The sequence below is a fragment of the Giraffa tippelskirchi genome, chromosome 9 (assembly GCF_054371585.1).
Source record: "Giraffa tippelskirchi isolate mGirTip1 chromosome 9, T2T-mGirTip1v1.2.pri, whole genome shotgun sequence".
Classification (NCBI taxonomy): Eukaryota; Metazoa; Chordata; class Mammalia; order Artiodactyla; family Giraffidae; genus Giraffa; species Giraffa tippelskirchi.
The window spans coordinates 49741162-49765882 of NC_137283.1; the positions used below are offsets into that span (position 1 = coordinate 49741162).

A 24721-nucleotide genomic window follows, 5' to 3' on the forward strand; every position below is an offset into this window, starting at 1 on the left:
CTGGTATCTGCTAACCCTGAAATCCCTCTCTGTGCTTTCCCGCCTCTGGGCCTTTCACTCTTACACTCTTCAGACTGAAGTCCTCTTCCCCCATCCTTCCCTGATCCTTAGGAGGGTCCCACATCCGGGTTCTCAGTCTGCACTGCCTGTGATGTGAAGGGTGAACCTTCCATGCCTCCAGCATCCGGCTTTCCTGGTTTAGTCTTCACTGGCGGTCGGAACTGAGGCCTGCTCAGAAAAGACATCACAGTCCTCATCCCAGGGTGTTTCCGCCCGCCTCCACATCTGGTCCTTGAGAAATCCACATGCACCTTTTCCCCAGAAAACTCAGGTATGAGCTCTGATCTTACATCGCACCTTCCTCTGCTCCTCCCAGCCAGCATCATGTCCATGAGACCCATGGGCATTGCACGTGCAGGCTTAGCTCTGAGACTCAACTGCGTCTCTCTGAGTGCTTCACAAGGTGAGAAGCATGGCCCTTTGTGGACTGTCAGCTCCATGTGAGCAGCATTTCCACCAGCACTGCACACACAGAAGGTCTCCTAGGTCCTACTGGGTGTTGGTTAAGGAGGGCAGGGGCGGGTGAAGGGCTCTGGAGGGATGCGAGGATGGAGATGCTGACCTGGAGCTCCTGGGGCTGCTGAATTCCCCGTGCCCTCCTGAATGGAACAGGGGCCTCACGCTTCGCTGTGTTCACAGGAGTAATCACACACACACACACACACACACACACTCATAAAAAAACACGAGATATGGAATAGTTAAAGATTCTTTCTTGTTAACTGTGAGGAGAAGAGAAAATGAAATGAGGCCTGGAGGATATTCATATCACAAGAATTTATTTTTTAGATTCAATAGCCTGAGGCAGAGCAAGAAAACCCTTAGGACTCTCTTCTGGCTTAGGACGGAAATCTTCAAGAGCTGATTATCTGCAAATCCTCATCACTATGATGCGACACAATCGGGCTGCTTGTGGAGGCGCCCATGGTTGCTTTGTAATCCGGATGCTCTTGTGCTGTGAAACAGAAAAGAAAACAGGTTGCTTGTTGGCTCTGCATCACCATCAACCCACGATCCTTCCCTGCCTGAACCTGCCTTTTCCAGGGTCACACCAGACTCCTCGGGGCACCAGTTTACCTCTGGCTGTGATATTTGGAGCATGAGGGTGAATCCCCACACTCACAGATAGATGAAGAAACAGGGAAGACAAGGGCTTCCCAGACTCACAAGCCCATCCCAGCAAAGCTGGAAGGGAGCAGGGGTTGAGGGCTCATTACTCTCAAAACTTTAGCACAGTCAGAATCCTGGGACGTCTTGGGAAAAGACAAATGGCTGGACCCTGCCCCAGAGTCCAATTCAGGTGGTCTGAGTGGGGCTGAGAAGGTGCCTTTCTGACAAGTTCTCTGTGTGGGGACCCCAGAAGAGAACCACTGCTCTAAGGGACACACAACCAGGACTGGAGACCTGGGTCTCAGGGAGGAATGGGGCAGTGTAGGAGGGCCTGCTGCGTAGGAGGACCAACGACCTGCTGCCCCATCAGAAGTTCCACAACCCACCCCCACAGCAGTTCCCACAGTACAGAAGGGGCCACTTACATTAGTACAGGTGATGTCGAAGTTACCCCTGACCTGGTCCAGGGTGAGTGTCCCCTCACACCGTTTCAGCAGCTGGAAGGGGAGGCTCAAGGTCAAAGTGGAACCACCCACTCCCAGGCCATAACCTCCCAGCCTCACACCAGGGGCTGAGAATCTTGCTCGAAGCCCCCTGTTCAGCAATCTGGGAAGCATCCTCCTGTGCCCCCAGCCTCCAGGCTCACCCCATTCTGCTTGAAGTCACACTGCTCCGGGGGCTGCTGGGTGGTCCTGGGGCACACGGTCTCCTTCACCCTGAAGCTCACACGCTTCGGGCTGTCCGGGTCTTCATCCTGGCAAAGGATTAGAGGGGGGAGACTGGGCTCGGTCTCAGCCTTCCTTCTCTGATCTGTGTCCCTGTGCCCCCACCTAGAGGGTGCCTTCCCCAGCCCCCTCCCCGACTCACATCCTGAGGAGGCTGGTCCAGCTCCAGAAGACGGTAAATATTAGGTTCCGAGGATTGCTGATTGAGCTGATCCACAGCCTGAAGCACGGCCTCTCTGTAGCTGAGGGCCTGGGCGCTGGCTGAGGGCAGCGCTAGTCCCAGCAGCAGGAGCCACAGTGACCACCGTCCCAGGGAGAAGCTGGCCCTCTGGGTCTCCATGGTCCCCAATCTGCCTCCTCCCAGCCCAAGGGACCCTCCTTTTATGCTCAGCCTGAGCCTGCTGCAAAGACTCAACCTGACCCACCCCATCCCTGCCCTCCTCCCAGGGTGTCAAGTGGACTTGCCTCAGCCCCTGCTGTTGCTTCATGGGATTTCTGGGCAGTGGGGTGGGAGGCCCCTGTGCAAGGTGAAGAAATGCTTTCTCCATCTCCCTGACCATATCTCGGTCTCTCCTGGGCTCCATGGGAAGTGTCACAGGCAGAGTTGCTCAAAGGGATTGAGTCCTCCAGGAGAGGGAGGGACCAGGCAGTGTCTACATCCCCTCTGACTCCACACCATGGTTTCCTCAGGATTCAGGGTAAAGGAGGCTATTCAGCACTCAGCCCCCAACTCTTGGCACTTCCTGGAACCCAGTAGAGAGTCACTTAACATTTGGTGTGAGGATGACAGTACCACATCTCAAGATGTACACACCAGCCAGTCCCTAGGTAGACACAGGCCCGCTCCATCCTTTTCTCTGTGCCCAGGCCTCAGACAGTGAGCTCCACTTGTCCCCTCTCCCGGATTCCTCTGCATTGCTTTTCTCAGTTTAAAAATGTCCTGGCCTTAGACCCCACTAAACATGGCCTATTGTCCTGGCCCTACTCCAGCAGAGCCTGAGGAAAGGTTCTCTATACTACCTCCAACAATTCTTTGCAGGCTTACATTCAAGCCCATCGCAGGCTGACCAGCCCTCCCTAGATCCAGAGGCCACACTCAGGCCTTGTCTTATCTCCACAGGTTCTGTGGACACTCTGTCCTGAAATTGCCCCTGACCAATTCTCTCCTGTCCCTGCTCTGCTGGGTCCCCTCCTCCTCCCTGAAGGTCCTGCTGAGTCTCCTCCAAGGACTCTCCTCTTAGGAGGCAGGGCTGGCCAGATGCATCTGGGCTGCTTCACCTCCCGACCTCACACGTTCCTGGAGACGGCCCTTCTCAAGACACCAGTGCCCATCACACACATACTGGACTGTGTCTCTGAGTTCAAGACTCCCATGAACGCCCTGGTTGTCCGCCCTGGGCTGTTGGCTGGGTGCTGCCGCAGGAGCCCTGAGCTGGAAGCCTGGGAGCCCCTCCTGCTCCGACTTCCTCCTGAGGACACTCCCCTGACCACCCACCACTCCTGCCCTGGGCCTACCCCCGTCTTCTCTCCTCTCAGCTCAGCCACAACGTGTAAACACCACCTTCCCCGAAAACCACGTTCTCCCTGACCACTGTCCACACTCCACGCTATTTTCTAGGGCTCCAACACACCACCTGTTTGACTGTATCACCCCCTGCCTCCCGAGCCTACAATCCCCCGCCCTGGTATCAGGGCCTAGATGGTTGCTGTTCTTAGTTTTCCTCATCCCAGACTTGAGGGCCTCGGGTGTCATGCTGCCCTGTTCACCCAAATCCCTCAGGCCACTCAGAGCCTCCTGCTCCTCCCCCATCTCTGCCCCTGATCCATCTGCTTACCCTGCTTTTCCTCCTTGGGAAGCCTTCAGGGATCTTCAGGCACAGAAGGCACCTCCTCCTCTTTTCTGACATAGGACATCAGTCTTCTGGACATCCCTTCTAATTTGACCCCCAAGTGACTCTGTGTCCAGTCATCTGGACGAGTCACCAAGCAGAGTGGCCAGCGCTGGGGTGTGGAGGGAGTGCAAGTGGGACAGGTAATAAGCCAAAATATGAAAGGGGCCCAGAGGCTATGAAGCAAATTCTAATCCAGTTTCCCTTGGGATGGCCACAAGACTGCAGGCTGGGGGTAGCTCTTGGACTCTGTGGGCCTCTGGGACTCGGGACAATTGTCTGGGACACCACAGAAGTTGGCAGCTGGATGGAGGGTGGTGGTTACACACTCAGCCTTGGAGAGCAACAAGAGGTGGGCTTCTGTGCACCCTGGTTTCCTTGTCCAGGTTTGACCCTGGACTGTGGTCAAGTTGTATCCTTTTCCCAAATCAAAGGCTGAAAGCGACTTGATTACAATACAACATAATTAGCAATACACGTAAAGACTGGTATCTACTAACCCTGAAATCCTCTCTGTGCTTTCCTGCCTCTGGGCCTTTCACACTTACACTCTTCAGACTGAAGCCCTCTTCCCCCATCCTTCCCTGATCCTTAAGAGGGTCCACTTCCGGGCCCTCAGGCAGCACTTCCTGTGATGCGAAGGGTGAAAGCATCCGGCTTTCCTGGTTTAGTCCTCACAGCCTGTCAGAACTGAGGTCTGCTCAGGAAAGACATCATAGTCCTCATCCCAGGGTGTTTCCCCCCTCCTGCACACCTGGTCCTTGAGAAATCTGCATGTGCCTTTTCTCCAGCAAACTCAGGTATGAGCCCTGGTCCTGCATCGCCCCCTTCTCTGCTCCTCCCAGCCAATGTCGTGTCCATGAGACTCATGGGCATTGCACCTGCAGGCTTAGCCCTGAGACTCGACTGCGTCTCTCTGAGTGCTTCACAAGGTGAGAAGTTGACCCATCATAGACTGTCAGCTCCATGTGAGCAGGAGCAACATTCCCACCAGCACTGCACACAGCAGGATTCCTTAGGTCCCCTGGGTGTTGAGGAAGAGGGTAGGGGCGGGTGAAAGGCTCGGGAAGGACCCGAAGATGGAGACAGTGTCCTGGGCCTCCGGGGGCTGCTGCCTCCCCTGTGCCCTCCTGGAAGGAACAGGGGCCTCACGCTTTGCTGTGTTCACAGGAGTGATCACACACACACATACACTCATGAACACACCCAGAGACACATACACACACACACACACACACACACACGGGTACACACACACGAGACATGGAATAGTTAAAGACTCTTTCTTGGTAACTGTGAGGAGGGGAGATAATAAAATTGAAGCCTGGAGGATATTCATATCACAAGAATTTATTTTTCAGATTCAATAGCCTGAGGCAGAGCAAGAAAACCCTTAGGACTCTCTTCTGGCTTAGGACGGAAATCTTCAAGAGCTGATTATCTGCAAATCCTCATCACTATGATGCGACACAATCGGGCTGCTTGTGGAGGCGCCCATGGTTGCTTTGTAATCCGGATGCTCTTGTGCTGTGAAACAGAAAAGAAAACAGGTTGCTTGTTGGCACTGCATCACCATCAACCCACGATCCTTCCCTGCCTGAACCTGCCTTTTCCAGGGTCACACCAGACTCCTCGGGGCACCAGTTCACCTCTGGCTGTGATATTTGGAGCATGAGGGTGAATCCCCACACTCACAGATAGATGAAGAAACAGGGAAGACAAGGGCTTCCCAGACTCACAAGCCCATCCCAGCAAAGCTGGAAGGGAGCAGGGGTTGAGGGCTCATTACTCTCAAAACTTTAGCACAGTCAGAATCCTGGGACGTCTTGGGAAAAGACAAATGGCTGGACCCTGCCCCAGAGTCCAATTCAGGTGGTCTGAGTGGGGCTGAGAAGGTGCCTTTCTGACAAGTTCTCTGTGTGGGGACCCCAGAAGAGAACCACTGCTCTAAGGGACACACAACCAGGACTGGAGACCTGGGTCTCGGGGAGGAATGGGGCAGTGTAGGAGGGCCTTCCTCTGCCCTGGATGGGGCAGCAGGTCATTGGTCCAAAGGAAGTTCCACAACCCACCCCCACAGCAGTTCCCACAGTACAGAAGGGGCCACTTACATTAGTACAGGTGATGTCGAAGTTACCCCTGACCTGGTCCAGGGTGAGTGTCCCCTCACACCGTTTCAGCAGCTGGAAGGGGAGGCTCAAGGTCAAGGTGGAACCACCCACTCCCAGGCCATAACCTCCCAGCCTCATACCAGGGGCTGAGAATCTTGCTCGAAGCCCCCTGTTCAGCAATCTGGGAAGCATCCTCCTGTGCCCCCAGCCCCCAGGCTCACCCCATTCTGCTTGAAGTCACACTGCTCCGGGGGCTGCTGGGTGGTCCTGGGGCACACGGTCTCCTTCACCCTGAAGCTCACACGCTTCGGGCTGTCCGGGTCTTCATCCTGGCAAAGGATTAGAGGGGGGAGACTGGGCTCGGTCTCAGTCTTCCTTCTCTGATCTGTGTCCCGGCGCCCCACCTAGAGGGTGCTTTCCCCAGCCCCCTCCCCGACTCACATCCTGAGGAGGCTGGTCCAGCTCCAGAAGACGGTAAATATTAGGTTCCGAGGATTGCTGATTGAGCTGATCCACAGCCTGAAGCACGGCCTCTCTGTAGCTGAGGGCCTGGGCGCTGGCCGAGGGCAGCGCTAGTCCCAGCAGCAGGAGCCACAGTGACCACCGTCCCAGGGAGAAGCTGGCCCTCTGGGTCTCCATGGTCCCCAATCTGCCTCCTCCCAGCCCAAGGGACCCTCCTTTTATGCTCAGCCTGGGCCTGCTGCAAAGACTCAACCTGACCCACCCCATCCCTGCCCTCCTCCCAGGGTGTCAGGTGGACTTGCCTCAGCCCCTGCTGTTGCTTCATGGGATTTCTGGGCAGTGGGGTGGGAGGCCCCTGTGCAAGGTGAAGAAATGCTTTCTCCATCTCCCTGACCATATCTCGGTCTCTCCTGGGCTCCATGGGAAGTGTCACAGGCAGAGTTGCTCAAAGGCGTTGAGTCCTCCAGGAGAGGGAGGGACCAGGCAGTGTCTACATCCCCTCTGACTCCACACCATGGTTTCCTCAGGATTCAGGGTAAAGGAGGCTATTCAGCGCTCAGCCTCCAACTCTTGGCACTTCCTGGAACCCAGTAGAGAGTCACTTAACATTTGGTGAGGGGATGACAGTACCACTCACAACTAAAGACATGCACACCCAGCCGGTCTCTAGGCAGACACAAAGCCTACACCATCCTCTCTGCATCCAGCCCTCAGACAGTGAGCTCCATTTGTCCCCTCTCCTGGATTCTTCTGCATTACTTTTCTCAGTCTAAAAATGTCCTGTCCCCAGAACCCACCATACCCGGACTATTGCTATGGCTGCTTCTCATCTGGGCCTGAGAAAGGCTCATCTGCACTCCAAACACGCTTCTTTGCTCTGTTTCACACTCAGGCCATCACAGGCTGGACAGCCCTCCCTAAGTACAGGGGCCTCACTCAAGCCTTATGTTTATCTTCACAGGCTGTAGAGTCCATCTGTCCTCCAAAAGGTGATTCTCTCCTGTCGCTGCCCTCCTGGGTCCCCTCCTCCTCCATGGGTTCTCTTGCTGATTCTCCTTCAGGAAGTCTCCTCTTAGGGGGCAGGGCTGACTCAGGTGCATCTGGGCTGCTTTTCTTCCCAGTCCTCACATGTTCCAGGGGCTGTCCCTGCCCTTTTCAAGACACCAGTTCTCATGTACACATGTCACTGCTCTGTCTCTGGGTTCAAGACTCCTGTGATCACCCTGGTTTTCCGCACTGGACTGTTGGCTGGGTACTGCTGCAGGAGCCCTGAGATGGAAGCCTGGGAGCCCCACCTGCTCCTTCTTCTTCCTGAGGACACTCCCCTGACTTCCCACCACCCCTTCCCTGGTCCTACCCCATCTTCTCTCCTCTAACAGAGAGCCAGAGTGCCCAAAGTCCTCCTCTGTGTTCCTGGCTCTCCCCTGACCACTGTCCGCCCTCCATATCATTGTCTACGGGGCTCCTGAAAATCACTGATTTGGGCATTTCACCCATTTCCTTGAGCCAGGGGCATTAGGGTCTGGATGGTTGGATCTCTTTATTGTCCTCACTCCCCACCCTACAGGCCTTAGGTATCAGGTCCAAGGCCATCCCAATCACTCAGGCCCATCGGATCCTCCTGCTTATCTCCCATCTCTGCCCCTGATCCTTCTGCTTGCCCTGGCCTTCCTCCTGGGAAAGGCTTCCCTGTCATCTAAGCAGACTCAGCATCTCCTCTTCTTGGCTCTCACAGCCCTCAGAAAGTTTCTTCTTATTTGACTCCATGTCTAGTCCTGTGGGTGAGACACCAGGATTGAGGGTTGGTGCTGGGTGGTAGAGAGAGCACAGATGGGAGATATAAGCAGCTAAAGTGTTAGAGGGGCTCAGAGACCATAAAGCTAATTCTAATACGGCTTCCCTTGGGATGGCCATGTGACTGGAGGCCAGGGGTAGCTCTTGGCCTCTGTTGACCTGTGGGACTCTGGGCAATTGGCTGGGGCCCCTCGGAAAGTGGCAGCTGGATGGATGGTGCTGGTTACACATCAGCCTTGGAGAGAGAAGGAGAGGTGGGCCTCTGTGCAACCTGGTTTCACAGCCCAGGTCTTGCCCCAGTGGCCTCTTGGTCAAGCTGTATCCTTTTCCCAAGTCAAAGAAGGAAAAGGAGATGATTACAATAGAAAATAACTAGCAATACACAGGGTTACTGGCTATTAGGTAAGCCTGAAACCCTCCCTGTGCTTTCTTGCCTCTGGGCCTTTGCATTGGCTCACACTTCAGACTGAAGTCCCCTCCCCCATCCTCCCTAATTCTGTGTAGGGTCCTCAGCGAGGTCCTTGATGGCCCCTCCCATGGTGAGGAGCATGTCTTCCATGCCCTGAGCAACCAGCTTTTCTGGTTTAGTCCTCACAGCCTGTTAGGGCTGAGGTCTTCTTGGGAAAGACAGCACAGCCCTTGTCCCCAGTCAGCTTGTTCCCGACTCCGCATCTGATCCTTGAGAAACCCGCATGCACCTTTCACCCCAACAAACTCAGGTAGGTGCCCTGGTCCCCCATCGCCCCCTCCTTTGCTCCTCCCAGCCATCCTTCCTGTCCTTGAGACTCTGGGGCAAGGAGAACCAGAATCCAGTCCCAAACAGTGCCCCCAGACCTCTGGGAACACCCACCAGCTCTCTGTGTAGGTCAGTTGATGAGGCAAATGAGACCCACAGGTAAACCATTCAATCACGAGGAAATGGCAGACTCAGCAGGGTGGCCCAAACCCTCCCTCAGGGAGGTGCTCTACCCTGAGACGAGCTTAAACCTCACCCACAAAAGCCCTGGAACTGGCATTGCACCCCTGCTTTAGGACTTACTGAGGAGGGAGCTTTTAATTTCATGGCTGCAGTCACCATCAGCAGTGATTCTGGAGCCCAAAAAAATAAAGTCTGACACTGTTTCCACTGTTTCCCCATCTATTTCCCATGAAGTGATGGGACCAGATGCCATGATCTTAGTTTTCTGAACGTTGAGCTTTAAGCCAACTTTTTCACTCTCCTCTTTCACCTTCATCAAGAGGCTCTTTAGTTCTTCTTCACTCTCTGCCATAAGGGTGGTGTCATCTGCATATCTGAGGTTATTGATATTTCTCCCGGCAATCTTGATTCCAGCTTGTGTTTCTTCCAGCCCAGCATTTCTCATGATGTACTCTGCATATAAGTTAAATAAGCAGGGTGACAATATACAGCCTTGACGTACTCCTTTTCCTATTTGGAACCAGTCTGTTGTTCCATGTCCAGTTCTAACTGTTGCTTCCTGACCTGCATACAGGTCTCTCAAGAGACAGGTCAGATGGTCTGGTATTCCCACCTCTTTCAGAATTTTCCACAGTTGATTGTGATCCACACAGTCAAAGGCTTTGGCATAGTCAATAAAGCAGAAATAGATGTTTTTCTGGAACTCTCTTGCTTTTTTGATGATCCAACGGATATTGGCAATTTGATCTCTGGTTCCTCTGCCTTTTCTAAAACCAGCTTGAACATCTGGAAGTTCACGGTTCACGTATTGCTGAAGACTGGCTTGGAGAATTTTGAGCATTACTTTACTAGCATGTGAGATGAGTGCAATTGTGAGGTAGTTTGAGCATTCTTTGGCATTGTCTTTCTTTGGGAATGGAACGAAAACTGACCTCTTCCAGTCCTGTGGCCACTGCTGAGTTTTCCAAATTTGCTGGCATATTGAGTGCAGCACTTTCACAGCATCACCTTTGAGGATTTGAAATAGCTCAACTGGAATTCCATCACCTCCACTAGCTTTGTTCGTAGTGATGCTTTCTAAGGCCCACTTGACTTCACATTCCAGGATGTCTGGCTCTAGGTGAGTGATCACACCATCGTGATTATCTGGGTCGTGAAGATCTTTTTTGTACAGTTCTTCTGTGTATTCTTGCCACCTCTTCTTAATATCTTCTGCCTCTGTTAGGTCCATACCATTTCTGTCCTTTATCGAGCCTATCTTTGCAATGGATGTGAGAGTTGGACGGTGAAGAAAGCTGAGCGCCGAAGAATTGATGCTTTTGAACTGTGGTGTTGGAGAAGACTCTCGAGAGTCCCTTGGACTGCAAGGAGATCCAATCAATCCATCCTAAAAGAGATCAATCCTGGGTGTTCATTGGAAGGTCTGATGTTGAAGCTGAAACTCCAATACTTTGGCCACCTCATGCGAAGGATTGACTCATTGGAAAAGACCCTAATACTGGGTAGGATTGGGGGCGGGAGGAGAAGGGGACGACAGAGGATGAGATGGTTGGATGGCATCACCGACTCGATGCACATGGGTTTGGGTAGACTCTGGGAGTTGGTGATGGACAGAGAGGCCTGGCGTGCTGCGATTCATGGGGTCGCAAAGAGTCGGACACAACTGAGTGACTGAACTGAACTGAACTGAACTGTACTGAACTGAGGAGGGGGCTAGGATTTCATGTCCCTTCACAGGCAGTCACTTACACAGGCCAAGCATAGAGGAGACATAATATCCGAGGCACCTCCTGGGGAGGGGGAGGCTGTGAAGGCAGCTGTGAAGGCGGACCTGTGAGTCATTACCATCTACCTCCCACAGTCCCATCAGCTGGGGGTCCTCAGGGCAGCCTCCCAGTGACAGGATCTGAGCAGGACACTAACAATGTCTACTGCCCAGCGCCCCACCCAGAGACCAGCATCCCTCTGGCCCCCCCCAAACCAAAGGGGTCAAAACTGAACTGTCATCTCCCCCCACACACTTCTCATACCTACACCCGGACGCCGAGCCGCCCGGGACCGTGCTCTCACAACCCACGCCTGTGTGGTCCAGCCTGTCAGGGAACCAACCTGCCTCTCTGTGTCTTCAGTACCTCATCCCAGGCAGCCCCACACTCTCTCAGCCTGTAGAGAGGCTCTTCCCTCCTCTCGTGGCCACTGCCCTGGCCTGATGCACAAAGCCATTAATGGAAGGGTCTGATATCTGTTCTCTTGGGAGTAAGAGGTCCAGGGATGAACAGCAGACACTCAGAAGCCAATCCCTTTAGAAGGCACTGAGAAGGCCTGCAGACCTCCCTGCCAGGGACCACTTCAGCTCCCTGCTCTAGGATTCACATGGAACCAATGTAAGCATCTACTCCTTTCTGCTATCAGTGGTCACCTACGCATGCTGAGAGCCTCCTCCACAGCAAGGAACATCTGGTCAATGCCAATGTAGGATATGAAAGGACAAGACTGGCCTCAGGCTATAGGTGGGTGGCCATGGAAGCAGGATGGGCAATCATGTGGAACAATTGAAAACAGATGTGACCTGCACAGATGCCACATCATCCTGATGAGTAGTCCCTCTCTCCGGTGGGGCTAGGATATGCCAGCGGTTATGGGCCTAATGTGGAGGATTTGTCCATTTCCATAGTGTAAATATTCCACCATGGCTGATTTCAAGCTACCAAGAGTGTAACAGCCAGTTCAAAAAAAAAAAAAAACACACAACTGACCATTTGACACTTGGCTCTACCAAGCCTGGATCCTTGGGCACAGACACAACACAGCTCTGAGTTTCCTTTGTAGGGTTTCCTCCCACAGCATATGACAATGTAGAGAAGAGGCACAAAGTTCCTCTAACCTGTCTGCAATCAACCCACCTGCTCACCAAGAGGAGACAAGCCAGACAGGTAACAAAGTAAATGTTCTGTGAGATCTTACCCTCTGTCCCTCTCAGACAGGGGAATATGTCTTGGTTCACATTGGCCCAGAAGGAGACTGAAGGCAAGCATTTAGTGGAAGGAGTTTGTTTGCGAGGTAATTCCAGGAAAAGCCAGCATAAGTGTAGACAGAGGAGTCAGGGCAGGACTTGAGTGAGAAGAATACTAAAGTGGATGACAGGAGCTCAACCCAGCTGGGGACCTCAGGCAGAGGTGTGATACATCTGGAGGTGGGCCCCCGAGGGAGTGAGGAAGAGGAGATGTTTCTACAACAAGTTCCCCTAATGGTTAGTTGAATCTGCTCCCTGATAAAAACTCCCTAGTGCTTCCTGAATGCCTCAGAGCAAAGGTCAACTAGAGAATGGCGAATGGGCAGGACATGGACAGTGTCAAAACACACAGGCGAATAGACATGGGACCTCTGTGTCACTCTGTCTCTCACACCCTCTTGGAGAAATCTTCACCCCGATGAGCAGGATACTTCTTTTTAATGGTGCAAATTTTTATACTGTGTGATCGTTAAGCACAAACCCACCACTGACATCTGAGACCCAGTGGAAGAAACAGTATTGAGTCTAAATGCCACAGAAAAAGCCAGGAAGGGTGGGCTATTTCAGAATTAACATTGTGGAGGGCAAGAGGTATGTCCTGGGCATTGCACCTGCAGGCTTATCCTTGAGACTGAACTGTGTCTCTGTGAGTGTTTAACAAGGTGGGAAGCCTGGCCCCTCGAGGACTGTCAGCTCCACGTGAGCTGGAGCAGCAGCCCCACCAGCACTGCACACACATCAGGTCTCCGTACGTCCTACTGGGTGCTGGAGGAGGAGGGCAGGGGCAGGTGAAGGGCTCAGGAAGGACCTGAGAGTGGAGACGCTGTCCTGCAGCTCCTGGGGCTGCTGCCTCCCCCATGTCCTCCTGGAAGGAACAGGGGCCTCACACTTCTCTGTGTTCACAGGAGTGATCTCACACACACACATAGACACACACACACATAGGCACACACACACAGACACGCACACACATAGACACATACACATAAGTGGGGGGCCTCCCAGAGTTAGGGATACGGTCTTGATAAGTGGGAGAAGGGAGACAGGTGAAATTAAAGCCTGGAGGAAGCTGTTTTCACAAGAATTTATTTTCACTGTCCAGAAGCCTGAGCCGAACAAATCAGACCCTTAGGACTCTTCCCCAGGCTCAGGATCCACAGTCCTTCTACTTCAACCTAGGATTCTAGTTAACAAAGGCAAGAATGGTCGTATTCGTCCCCATCGCCAGCGTCTCCTGACACTCTGGAGCTGTGAAACAAGAAGACACAGGCTTCTTTTGGGACTGACTCAAGGTTAACACTTGACACTCCCCACACACACACCTCGACTTTCCCCGGCTGCCCAAGGAGCCTTGGGACCCCAGGTCACGCGCTGGCTGTGACCCTTGGAGCATGTGGTTGAATCTCCACACCACAGACAGAGAGGAAACTGAGGCCCACAAATGATAAGGGGCTTCCCAGGGTCACAAGCACATTCCAGCAAAGCTGGAAGAGAGCAGAGGCTGAAAACCCATGACTGCAGTCAGTGTGTCACAAACTGAGCTCAGTCACGATTCCCTGGAGGGCTTGTGAAAATTCAAATGGCTGGGCCCCACCCCTGGGTCAGGTTCAGGAAGTCTGAGTGGGACCTGAGAATCCATCTTACATCAGTTCTCAGATGGGAACCTCATTAGAGAACCACTGCTCTAAGGGAGGCAGCCCCAGGGCTGCAGACCTGGAACTTAGGGAAGGAGGGGCCGGGGGAGGAGGGCCTCTCTCTGCCCTGCATGGGGCAGCGGGTCATTGGTACAAAGGATGTTCCACACACTACCTTCCCTAGAAACCCCCTAGTCCAGAAAGGATCACTCATCTCATTACAGTTTAGGTCAAATTGGTCATTGGATGGGTCCAGGGTGACTGTCCCCACACACTGTTTCACCAGCTGGAAGGAGAGGCTCAAGGTCAAACTGGAATCCCCTTGGCCATAACCTGCCAGCTTCATCCCAGGGACAGGAAACCTTCCCAGAAGCCCCCTGTTCAGCTCCCTGGGAAACACTGACCCCAACCCCCAGCCTCACCCTTTTCTCCTTGAAGTCACACTGCTCCAGGGACTGCTAAGTTGTCCTGGGGCACACAGTCTCCTTCACCGTGAAGCTCACAGGCTTTTGAGTGCCCAGATCTTCATCCTGGTGATGGATTAAAGTGGGGGGGAACCTGGGTTCGGGCTCATTCTTCCTTCTCTGATCTGTCTCCCTGCCCCTTACCTAGACAGCCCCCTCCCCAACTCATGTCCCTGGGAGGTGGGTCTAGCTCCAGGAGGTGGTAGAGATTAGCTTCTGAGGACCACTCATTGAGCTGATCCACAGCATGAAGCACAGCCTCCCTGTAGCAGAGGGCCTGGGCACTGGCCAAGGGCGTCACTAATCCCAGCAGCAATAGCCACAGTGACCACCGCCCCAGTGAGAGTCTGGCCCTCTGGGTCTCCATGGTCCCCAGTCTGCCTCCTCCCAGCCCGAGGGACCCTCCTTTTATGTTTGGCCTTGGCCCTGATGCAAAGGCTCAACCAGGAGTCTTCCTGACCCGTCCCATCCCTGTCCTCCTCCCAGGGTATGAGGTGGACTTGTCTCAGCCCCTGCTGTTGCTTCATGGGATTTCTGGGCAGTGGGCAGGGAGGTCCTGTGCAAGGTGAAGAAATGGTTTCTCCATCTCCCTGACAACTTCTTGGTCTCTCTGGACACCCTAGGGAGTGTCACTGGCAGGTTTGCTCAAAATGGTTGAGTCCTTAGGAGAGGGAGGGAGTCAGAAATCTGTCTTACACCTGCACACTTGACAACAGTTTAAAGGACTTTGCATGCGTGCGTGCTAAGTCACTTCAGCATGTCCAACTCTTTGTGACCCCCTGGATTGTAGCCCACCAGGCTCCTCTGTCCATGGGATTCTCCAGGCAAGAATACTGGAGTGGGTTGCCATGCCCTTCTCCAGGGGATCTTCCCCATCCAGGGATCAAACCCATATGTCTTACATCTCCTAAACTGGCAGGCTTTACCACTAGCTTCACATGGGAAGCCCTTAAAGGAGTATGCTGCTGCTGCTGCTGCTGCTGCTAAGTCGCTTCAGTCGTGTCCGACTCTGTGCGACCCCATAGACGGCAGCCCACCAGGCTCCGCCATCCCTGGGATTCTCCAATGCATGAAAGGGAAAAGTGAAAGTCAAGTCGCTCAGTCGTGTCTGACTCTTAGCGACCCCATGGGCTGTAGCCTACCAGGCTCCTCTGTCCATGGGATTTTCCAGGCAAGAGTACTGGAGTGGGGTGTTAAAGGAGCATATTCAATAATAAATCTCCAGCTCAAGGTTCTTGGCCAGTAGGCACTCAATAACTTTCATGAATGATTGACAGTATCATCATGTCTAGAGCCTAACTTCCCCCCAAGCCAGTACCGAGGCAGGCGTCAAGGCCACACCATCCTGTGCTCTGGGCTCAGTTTTCAGCCAGTCAAGAGATTGGCTCCATCTGTCCCCTCTTCTGGATTCTTCTGATTACTTTCTCAGTCATATATTTCCTATGGCCAAATGCCTGGGCTGTTACCCTGGTACCTCCCCAACTAGGTATGAGGAAGTGTCATCTGTATTATGACCACAGTTCTTTGTTCTCTCTCACAGTGAAGGCAACCACAGGATGGACAGTCCTCACTAAATACTTAGGTTAGGTTAAAGCCTTTTCTTTACCCAGTTTCTAGGGAGCATGTTCCCAGCTCTTCCCTGACCACTGTCCGCCCTCCACAGAATTGTCTAGGGATCCTGCAAACCACTGATTTGACCATTTCACCTGCTGCCTTGAGTCAGGGGCAACAGGTCTTGGAGCTTGATGCTTGGTGTTGTCCAGTCCCCCTGCCTGCAGGCCTCGGGTGTCAGGCTCCCCTGTCCTTCCCAAACACTCAGGCACCTCTGAGCCACCTGCTCATCTCCCATCTCTTCCCCTGATCCCTCTGCTTGCCCTGACCTTCTTCCTTAGGGAGCCCTCACTGATGTCCAAGGAGATTCAGCACCTCCTCATCTTGGATCCCACAGCCTTCAGGAAGTCTCTTCTGATTTGACCTCAAGTGAATTCCTGTCCTGTGCCCTGGTAGGGACACCATGCTGGGGTGGCCAGTGTGCAGGGTTTTGAGAACACAGCTGGCTGAGAGGATAATGGACCAAAGCAATAGATGGGTTACAGGCCAAGAAGGAAATTCTTGTACAAGTTTCAGGAGGAATGATCATGTAGTTGTGAGTTCTGGGGTTGCTATTGGTCTCAGTTTTCCTATGGGACCCTTGGGGACTTGGCCAGGGCCCCTCAGAAGGTGGCAGCTGGATGGATAGCGCTGGTTACACATCAGCCTTGGAGAAGGAAGGAGAGGTGGGCCTCTGTGCAACCTGGTTTCACAGTCCAGGTATTGCCCCAGTGGCCTCTTGGTCAAACTGTATCCTTTTCCCAACTCAAATGAGGAAAAGGAGATGTTCACTGTAGAAATGAATTGGCAATACACATGATTACTTGCTACTAGGTAAGCCTGAAACCCTCCCTGTGCCTTCTTGCCTCTGAAACTTTATATTTGTTCGCACTTCAGACTGAAGTCCCTTTCCCATCTTTGCAAACCCTCAGGGTCTCAGGGTGAGCCTCCTGGGAGACCACGACATTTGAGCAGGAAGTGAGTTGAGCCCATCCAGACATTAACTTCTGGGAGGATGCAGGAAGACAGGGCCCTTCACACGAGGCCCACACACTCCTCCCTCTTCCCGGGTGCCTCTGTGTCCCCTCCCCACTGACTGGCTTCTCCTAGCGGAGGTGTTCCATCTGCCCACGGGTGCACTGGGAAGGTAGAAATAGCCCTTCCAGCAGCTCCTCCCAGGTTTTGACATCTGGTATGTGCTTTGGGAAGTGAAGACAGATGCTACTCAGTTTTATCACCAACAGCAGACTCCAGCTGTGTGTTCAGGTACCAACTCTCCTACCTGCAGTTCTCATCGCCTCAGCAGCACAGACAGGATGGGGCAGCACATTACATGGGAGGCATCAATACTCTGGCAGAAACGTCTACTGATTTGAAGCTACCAAGGGCTTAAAATGAAAGTGAAAGTCGTTCAGTCGTGTCTGACTCTTTGCAACACTATGAACTGTACCGTCCATGGAATTCTCCAGGCAAGAATACTGGAGTGAGTAGCCTTTCCCTTCTTCAAGGGATCTTCCCAACCCAGGGATTGAAACCAGATCAACCATGTTGCAGGTGGATTCTTTACCAGCTGAGTCACAAGAGAACCCAAAGAATACTAGAGTGGGTAACATATCCCTTCTCCAGAGGATCTTCCCGACCCAGGAATCAAACCGGGATCTCCTGCATTGCAGGAAGATTCTTTACCAGTTGAGCTTCCAGGGAAGCCACCAAGAGCTTAACAAGCAGCTAAAAAAACTCCTGACCATTGAACAATTGGCTCTGGCAAGCCTGTATTACTGACACAAACACAACAGAGCCCTCCGTTTCCCTATAGGGTTTACTCCCACAGTGAGGAATGATGTAGAGTGAGACGCATGAGGTTCCTTTCAGTTTAGTCAGTTCAGTTGCTCAGTCATGTCCAACTCTTTGCAACCCCATGGACTGCAGCACGCCAGGCTTTTCTGTCCATCAGCAACTCCCGAAGCTTGCTCAAACTCATGTCCATTGAGTCGGTGATGACATCCAACCATCTCATCCTCTGACGTTCTCCTCCTGCCTTCCATCTTTCCAAGCATCAAGGTCTTTTCCAATGACTCAGTTCTTTGTGTCAGGTGGCCAAAGTATTTGAGCTTCAGCTTCAGCATCAGTCCTTCCAATGAATATGCAGGACTGATTTTCTTTAGGATTGACTGGTAGGATCTCCTTGCAGTCCAAGGAACTCTCAAGAGTCCTCTTCAACACCACAGTTTAAAAGCATCAATTCTTTTGGGCTCAGCTTTCTTTATGGTCCAATCACAAATTCATACATAACTACTGGAAAAAGCATAGCTTTGACTAGACGGACCTTTGTCAGCAAAGTAATGTCTCTGCTTTTTAATATGCTGTCTAGGTTTGTCATAGCATATTTTCCAAGGAGCAAGCATCTTTTAATTTCATGGCTGCAATCACCATCAGCAGTGATTTTGGAGCCCAAGAAAATAAATTCTGTCACCACTTCCATTATTTCCCCAATTATTTGCCAGGAAGTGATAGGACTGGATGCCATGATCTCAGTTTTTTAAATGCTGAGTTTTAAGCCAGCTTTTTCACTCTCCTCTTTCACTCTCCTCTCCACTTTCATCAAGAGGCTCTTTAGTTCTGCTTCGCTTTCTGCCGTAAGAGCGGTGTCATCTGCATAGCTGAGGTTATTGATAGTTTTCCCAGCAATCTTGATTTCAGCTTGTGCTTCATCCAGCATTGAATCCAGCATTTCTCATGATGTACTATTCATATAAGTTAAATAAGCAGGGTGACAATATACAGCCTTGACATACTCCTTTTTCTATTTGGAACCAGTCTGTTGTTCCATGTCCAGTTCTAACTGTTGCTTCCTGACCTGCATACAGGTTTCTCAAGAGACAGGTCAGGTGGTCTGGTATTCCCATCTCTTTAAGAATTTTCCACAGTTTGTTGTGGTCCACACAGTCAAAGGCTTTGGCATAATCAATAAAGCAGAAATAAACGTTTTTCTGGAACTCTCCTGCTTTTTCTATGATCCAACAGATGTTGACAATTTGATCTCTGGTTCCTCTGCCTTTTCTAAATCCAGCTTGAACATCTGGAAGTTCTCGGTTCACATACTGTTGAAGCCTCACTTGGAGAATTTTGAGCATTACTTTACTAGTGTGTGAGATGAGTGCGATTGTGTGGTAGTTTGAACATTATTTGGCATTGCCTGTCTTTGGGATTGGAATGAAAACTGACCTTTCCAGTCCTCTGGCCACTGCTGAGTTTTCCAAATTTGCTGACGTATTGAGTGCAGCACTTTCACAGCATCATCTTTTAGGATTTGAAATAGCTCAACTGGAATTCCATCACCTCCACTAGCTTTGTTCATAGTGATGTTCCCTAAGGCCCACTTGACTTCGCATTCCAAGATGTCTGGTGCTAGGTGAGTGATCACACCATCCTGGTTATCTGGGTCATAAAGATCTTTTTTGTATAGTTCTGTGTATTCTTGCCACCTCTTCTTAATGTCTTCTGCTTGTTAGGTCCATACAATTTCTGTCCTTTATGGTGCCCATCTTTGCATGAAATGTTCCCTTGGTATCTCTAATTTTCTTGAAGAGATCTCTAGTCTTTCCCATTCTATTGTTTTCCTCTAACCTTCCTGATTCAGCCCCACCTGTTCACCAAGAGGAAACAAGCCTGACAGGTAACAGAGTACATGCTCTGTGAGATCCTGCCCTCTCTCCCTCTCAGAGAAAGGAATCTGTCTTGGTTTAGGTTGACCCAGAAGCAGACCTAAGACAAGCATTTAGCGGAAGTAGTTTGTTTGGGAGGCAATTCCAGAAAGCTCGAGCTGAATCAGAAGAGTACATTCAATGAAGAGGTCACTGAAGTGCATGGCTGAGACTAAAGCCAGCTTGGGACCTCACACAGAGGTGTGACATATCTGGGAGTGGGACACACAAGGAGGGAGAAAGAGGAGATGTTTTTCCATCGAGTTCCCCCAATGGTTAGTTGAAGCTGCTCCTTGGATTCAAACTCCCCAGGGCTTCCATCTACCCCCAGAGCAAAGGTCAGCTAGAGAATGGGGAGTGGACAGGACATGGGCAGTGTCTGAACACTGAGGCAAACAGTGATGTGACCTGTGTGTCACTCTGTGTGTCTCACACACTCATGGAGAAATCTGCAACCCCAATGAGCAGGATGCTTGTGTTCAATGGTGCAAATTTTTATACCATGTGATCCATAAGCACAAACCCACCAGTGAAATCTGGGACCAGGTAAAGAAACAGAGATGTGTCTCAAGACAACAAGAGAAGGCAAAGAAGGTGGGATTCTCTAGAGTTATGTTTGTCAAGAGCAGGTGGAATGTTCTGGGCATTGAAACTGCAGGCTTAACCCTGAGACTGAACTGGGTCTCTGTGTGTGTTTAACAAGGTGGGAAGCCTGGCCCCTCGTTGACTGTCAGCTCCATGCGAGCAGGAGCAGCAGCCCCACCAGCACCACACACCCAGCAGGTCTCCGTACGTCCTACTGGGTGTTGGAGGAGGAGGGCAGGGGCGGGTGAAGGGCTCGGGAGGGACCCGAGGGTGGAGAAGCTGTCCTGGAGCTCCTGGGGATGCTGGCTTCCCCCATGTCCTCCTGGAAGGAACAGGGGCCTCACACTTCTCTGTGTTCACAGGAGTGATCTCACACACACACATAGATACACACATGCACATAGACACACACTCAGACACACACACATGCACACACACACACACACACACATGCAAAAGAGGCCTCTCGGACTTAAGGACTCTGTCTCAGTAAGTGTTAAGAGGTGAGAAAATTGAAATTGAAGGTGGGGGAAAGTTGTTTTCGTAAGAATGTATTTTTCACCGTCCAGAAGTCTAACCCAAACAAATCAGACCCTTAGGACCCTTCTGTGGACTCAGGATTCATCAAAATTCTTTAATGGGTGTGATGTCAACCAATCCTTCACTGTTTTCTAGGAAATCCTGGAATGGGAGATGTCAACAGGAATGGACGTGGACTTGGCGTTGGTCTTGGCCGTAGTGCTAACCTTGACTTTGGCCTTCCCAATGATTATCACAATGGCCTTGGAATTGGCCTTGGCCATGGCCGTGGGAATGGCAATGGCCTTGGAACTGGCCTTGGCCATGGCCGTGGGAATGGCAATGGCCTTGGCCTTGGCCTTGGCAAACGTGGGCGCCGGAGACGAAGACGCCTGACACTCTGAAGCTGTAAACCATGACAAAACAGATTTGTTGTGAGACTGTGCAAGGGTCAGTCAGACAAGATCCCTCACTTCACACCTGAACAGCCCTCTAACTGGGACACCACGAGTGTTGGACCTTGTTCACCCTCTGGCTGTTATCTTTGAAGCATATGATTGAACCCCTAAATACAGAGACCTGTGGAGAAACTGAGGTCCACAGACAACATGGGGCTTCGCAGGGTCACAAGCCCATCCTAGCAAAACTGGATTAGAGCAGGGTATGAGAGATCATTACTGAGTCGGTTCCTCTCAACTTCCCCCCAGTCAGAATCCCCTGCAGGCCTTGTGAAAATACAATGCCTGGACCCCACCCCAGAGTCTGATTCAGGAGCTCTCAGACATAAGAATCTGTCTCATGTCAGTTCCCAGGTGGGGACCGCATTAGAGAACCACTGCTCTAAGGGATGCAGAGCCAGGGCTGGAGACCTGGGGCTCGGGGGAGGGAGGGGCCGGGGTAGGAGGGCCTTTCTCTGCCCTGGATGGGGCAGTGGGTCATTGGTCCAAAGCATTCCACACACTACCCCCTAGAATCCTCCAAGTCTAGAAGGGGCCACTCACCACATTACAGTTTAGGTCAAATTGGTCATCGGACGGGTCCAGGCTGACTGTCCCCACACACTGTTTCACCAGCTGGAAGGGGAGTTTCCAAGTCAAACTGGAACCCCTGGGCCATAACCTCCCAGGCTCACCCTACCTCACACCTCAGGGGCTGGAAATCTTCCCTGAAAGCCCCTGATCAGCTCCCTGACAAGCATTTATCCCAGAAGCATTTACCTCAGCCTCCAGCCCCTTGGCTCACCCCATTCTCCTTGAAGTCACACTGCTCCGGGGACTGCTGGCTCGTCCTGGGACACACGGTCTCCTTCACTCTGAAGCTCACAGGCTTCGGGATATTTGGGTTCCCATCCTGATCCAGGAATAAGTGGGGAGACTGGGCTCAGGTTCACGTTTCCTTCTCTGATCCGTCTCCCTGCCCCCCACCCAGACGGCAGCCTCTCCAGCCCCCTGTGCGTCTGGCCCTGGGCTTGGTGCTGGGAGCACAACGGAGGGGACAGACCCCGTCCCCAGCCTCACGGGCACACAGAAAGCAGGAGCGGACCTCACACCAGCGCTGATGGCAGCGCCTCCCCCTCAGAGGGGCTGAGGGAGTCAGCGCTGCCTGCAGGGAGAGCCCTTGTCGCTGGAACCTCCAGGCTGACAGAGTCCTCCCTGGCAGGGAGACACTGAGGTGCAGAGGGGACTTCAGCAGGGAAGTCACCTCACAGAACCAGTGACCCCCTCCGTCCCTGGAACTCCCAGAAGTCCAGGGAGCCTGAGCCAGGTGTGCAGGGCGCCTGTTCCCACAGCAGAGATGCTAAGGCAGGAAGCCTGGTGCTGGCAGGGGACCCAGGTCTGGGAAGGTTTCCTGGAAGAGATGGGAGCCCACCTAGAGGGGAAAGTGCCTTCCTGACAGGAGGTACAGCCTGAGTGAGGGAATGACAGCGTGACCAAGGCTGGGGGGAGAGAGCCCCCTCCCCACCCTATCCCCCAACTCACATCCTTGGGAGGCGGGTCTAGCTCCAGGAGACGGTAGAGATTAGCTTCTGAGGACCGCTCATTGAACTGACCCACAGCGCGAAGCACGGCCTCCCTGTAGCTGAGGGCCTGGGCGCTGGCCGAGGGCAGCGCTAGTCCCAGCAGCAGTAGCCACAGTGACCACCGTCCCAGGGAGAGGCTGGCCCTCTGGGTCTCCATGATCCCCAGTCTGCCTCCTCCCACCCGAGGGACGCTTCTTTTATGCTCAGCCTGGGCCTGATGCAAAGGCTCAACCAGGAACCTTCCCCATCCCTGCCCTCCTCCCAGGGTGTGAGCTGGTCTTGCCAGAGTCCTTGCTGTTGCCTCATGGGATTGCTGGGTGGTGGGCAAGGAGGCCCCTGTGCAAGGTGAGGAAATAGTTTCTCCATTTCCCTTGATACCTTGGCCTCTCCTGGGGCACATGGAAGTGTCACAGGAAGGCTCGCTCAGGTGGGTTGTGCCCTCCAAGACAGAAGGAGTAGACAGTGTCTACATCCCCTCTCACCTCCCTCCACTCCTGCCCAGCTCCTCTCCCTGTCTCCTTTCCTCTCAGTGAAGCCACAAGCCCCAGAGTTCAACTTCTTTGTGTTCCAGGGTCTTCCCTAACTACTGTCCACCCTCCACACCACTGTCTAGGGCTCCTGCCAGACACTGATGTAGCCACTGGCCAGCTGCCTTGAGACAGGGGCACCAGGGTCTGGATATTGATCCTCATCACCATCCACAACCCAGCCCTGCAGTTCTCAGGTGTCAGGGTGCCCCGTGCACCCCAACCACAAGCCACTCAGAGCCTCCTGCTCTCCTCCCATCTCTGCACCTGATGCCTCTGTTTGACCTGCCTTCCAACTTGAGAAGCCTTCCCTGACCTGCAACCACACAAGGAAACTCCTCCTCTTGGCTCGCAGAGACTTCAGGACATCCCTTCTGACTTGACCTCAGTGACTCCCTGCCCAGTGCTCTGGTTGAACACTGGTGAGGAGGGGGCACGGGAAGCAGGGGCCACTGGGAGGGCAAGAGAGCACAGCTGGGAGAAACAGTGTGCCCAAGGGACAGAGGAGTCCTGAGACCATGAAGCCCATTCTAATCCATCACCAGCAGGGAAGCACCTTGTTCCCATGAGGCCCGGGGTAGCTTGTGGATTCAGTTGCCCTGGGGGACCCTTGGGGGTTTGGCCAGGCCGCCTTGGAAAGTGGCAGCCTGGATGGATGGTGCTGGTTGCCCACTCAGTCTTGGAGAAGGAAAGAAAGTTGGGCTTTATGAAACCTGGTTACACAGCCCAGATATTGCCCCAGAGGCATCTTGGTCAAACTGTATCCTTTTCCCAAGTCAAAGGAGGAAAGGGAGATGATTACAATAGAAAATAACTAGCAATACCCATGGTTACTGGGTGGCTGGTAACCCTGACACCACCCTGTGCTTTCCTGCCTCTGCGCCTTTGCCTTTGCTCAGACTTCAGACTGAAATCCCCTCGTCCATTCTCTCTGGATGAGGTGTTGTGTCCTCTGCCTGGTTCAGGCTGTGCCTCATGTGATGCTAAGTGTGAGCCTTCCATGCCTCCAGGATCCTGGTTTAGTCCTCACAGCCTGTCAGAACAGAGCTCTTCTCAGGAAAGACACCACAGCCTTGTCCCCAACCAGGTTGCCCCCAACTCCACATCCGGTCTCTGGGAAATCCACATACACTTTTCACCCCAACAAACTCAGGTAGGAGCCCTGATCCTGCATCACCCGCTCCTTTTCTCCTCCCAGCCACCCTTCCAATCCCTGAGACTCTGGGGCAAGTGGAATGGAAACTCAGCTCTAAACAGTGTCCCAGATCTCTGGGAACACCCACCACCTCTCTGTGTAGATCAGTTGTCGAGGAAAATGAGACCCACAGGCAAATCTTTCAATCAAGGACAACCCACACACACACTAGGAAATGGCAGACCCAGCGGGGGACCCAATCCCTCCACTGACCCAGCATGCTGTCCACCACTCGGGGACCAGTGGAGGGCAATTCAGCCCTCCCTCCTGCCCTCTGCAGAGAACAGGGAAGCTTCCAATGAGCTGTGAGGGTGGACTTGGGTGAGGGCTGAGCATCAGGACCCTCTCTCTGCTCAGGGTCTACTTCCTCCTTCCCACTGACCACTTCAGGTGAAGCAAG

The 24721-nt window shown here is 52.8% G+C and overlaps 3 protein-coding genes and 1 long non-coding RNA gene across 4 annotated transcripts; 1 reads left to right on the top strand and 3 right to left on the bottom strand.

Annotated features, from left to right (window-relative positions):
- Window positions 1-822: 822 nt before the first annotated feature.
- On the bottom strand, window positions 823-2241 carry LOC145520420 (cathelicidin-1). The gene is made up of 4 exons (XM_081526704.1): window positions 2038-2241; window positions 1817-1924; window positions 1596-1667; window positions 823-1015 (listed from the first exon to the last, which is right to left on the bottom strand). The coding sequence occupies exons 1-4, from the start codon at window positions 2233-2235 to the stop codon at window positions 926-928; spliced, it is 468 nt and encodes a 155-aa protein (XP_081382830.1). The 5' UTR covers window positions 2236-2241; the 3' UTR covers window positions 823-925.
- Window positions 2242-5221: 2980 nt separating this feature from the next.
- On the bottom strand, window positions 5222-6534 carry LOC145520107 (cathelicidin-1). The gene is made up of 4 exons (XM_081525761.1): window positions 6337-6534; window positions 6117-6224; window positions 5896-5967; window positions 5222-5311 (listed from the first exon to the last, which is right to left on the bottom strand). The coding sequence occupies exons 1-4, from the start codon at window positions 6532-6534 to the stop codon at window positions 5222-5224; spliced, it is 468 nt and encodes a 155-aa protein (XP_081381887.1).
- Window positions 6535-15693: 9159 nt separating this feature from the next.
- Window positions 15694-21253, top strand: LOC145520108 (uncharacterized). The gene is made up of 3 exons (XR_014064216.1): window positions 15694-16605; window positions 16704-17254; window positions 20736-21253. It is a non-coding gene; the product is annotated as an uncharacterized LOC145520108 (long non-coding RNA).
- LOC145520104 (cathelicidin-3-like) lies at window positions 20607-22756 on the bottom strand. Its single transcript, XM_081525759.1, has 4 exons — window positions 22559-22756; window positions 21822-21929; window positions 21581-21652; window positions 20607-20985 (listed from the first exon to the last, which is right to left on the bottom strand). Exons 1-4 carry the CDS (start codon window positions 22754-22756, stop codon window positions 20833-20835), a joined length of 531 nt encoding a protein of 176 aa, XP_081381885.1. The 3' UTR covers window positions 20607-20832.
- Window positions 22757-24721: the final 1965 nt, after the last annotated feature.

Bases quoted from the DNA above. Each gene is read 5' to 3' on its own strand.
- LOC145520107 (XM_081525761.1), bottom strand. From the start codon at position 6,534: ATGGAGACCCAGAGGGCCAGCTTCTCCCTGGGACGGTGGTCACTGTGG. The intron at 6,225-6,336 runs GTGAGTCGGGGA...ATCCTTTGCCAG, and splicing joins TGGACCAGCCTCCTCAGGAT to GATGAAGACCCGGACAGCCC. The intron at 5,312-5,895 runs GTAAGTGGCCCC...TCTGTTTCACAG, and splicing joins TCGACATCACCTGTACTAAT to CACAAGAGCATCCGGATTAC.
- LOC145520420 (XM_081526704.1), bottom strand. From the start codon at position 2,235: ATGGAGACCCAGAGGGCCAGCTTCTCCCTGGGACGGTGGTCACTGTGG. The intron at 1,925-2,037 runs GTGAGTCGGGGA...ATCCTTTGCCAG, and splicing joins TGGACCAGCCTCCTCAGGAT to GATGAAGACCCGGACAGCCC. The intron at 1,668-1,816 runs GTGAGCCTGGAG...CTCCCCTTCCAG, and splicing joins GTGACTTCAAGCAGAATGGG to CTGCTGAAACGGTGTGAGGG.
- LOC145520104 (XM_081525759.1), bottom strand. From the start codon at position 22,756: ATGGAGACCCAGAGGGCCAGCCTCTCCCTGGGACGGTGGTCACTGTGG. The intron at 21,930-22,558 runs GTGAGTTGGGGG...TTCCTGGATCAG, and splicing joins TAGACCCGCCTCCCAAGGAT to GATGGGAACCCAAATATCCC. The intron at 20,986-21,580 runs GTGAGTGGCCCC...CATGGTTTACAG, and splicing joins TTGACCTAAACTGTAATGTG to CTTCAGAGTGTCAGGCGTCT.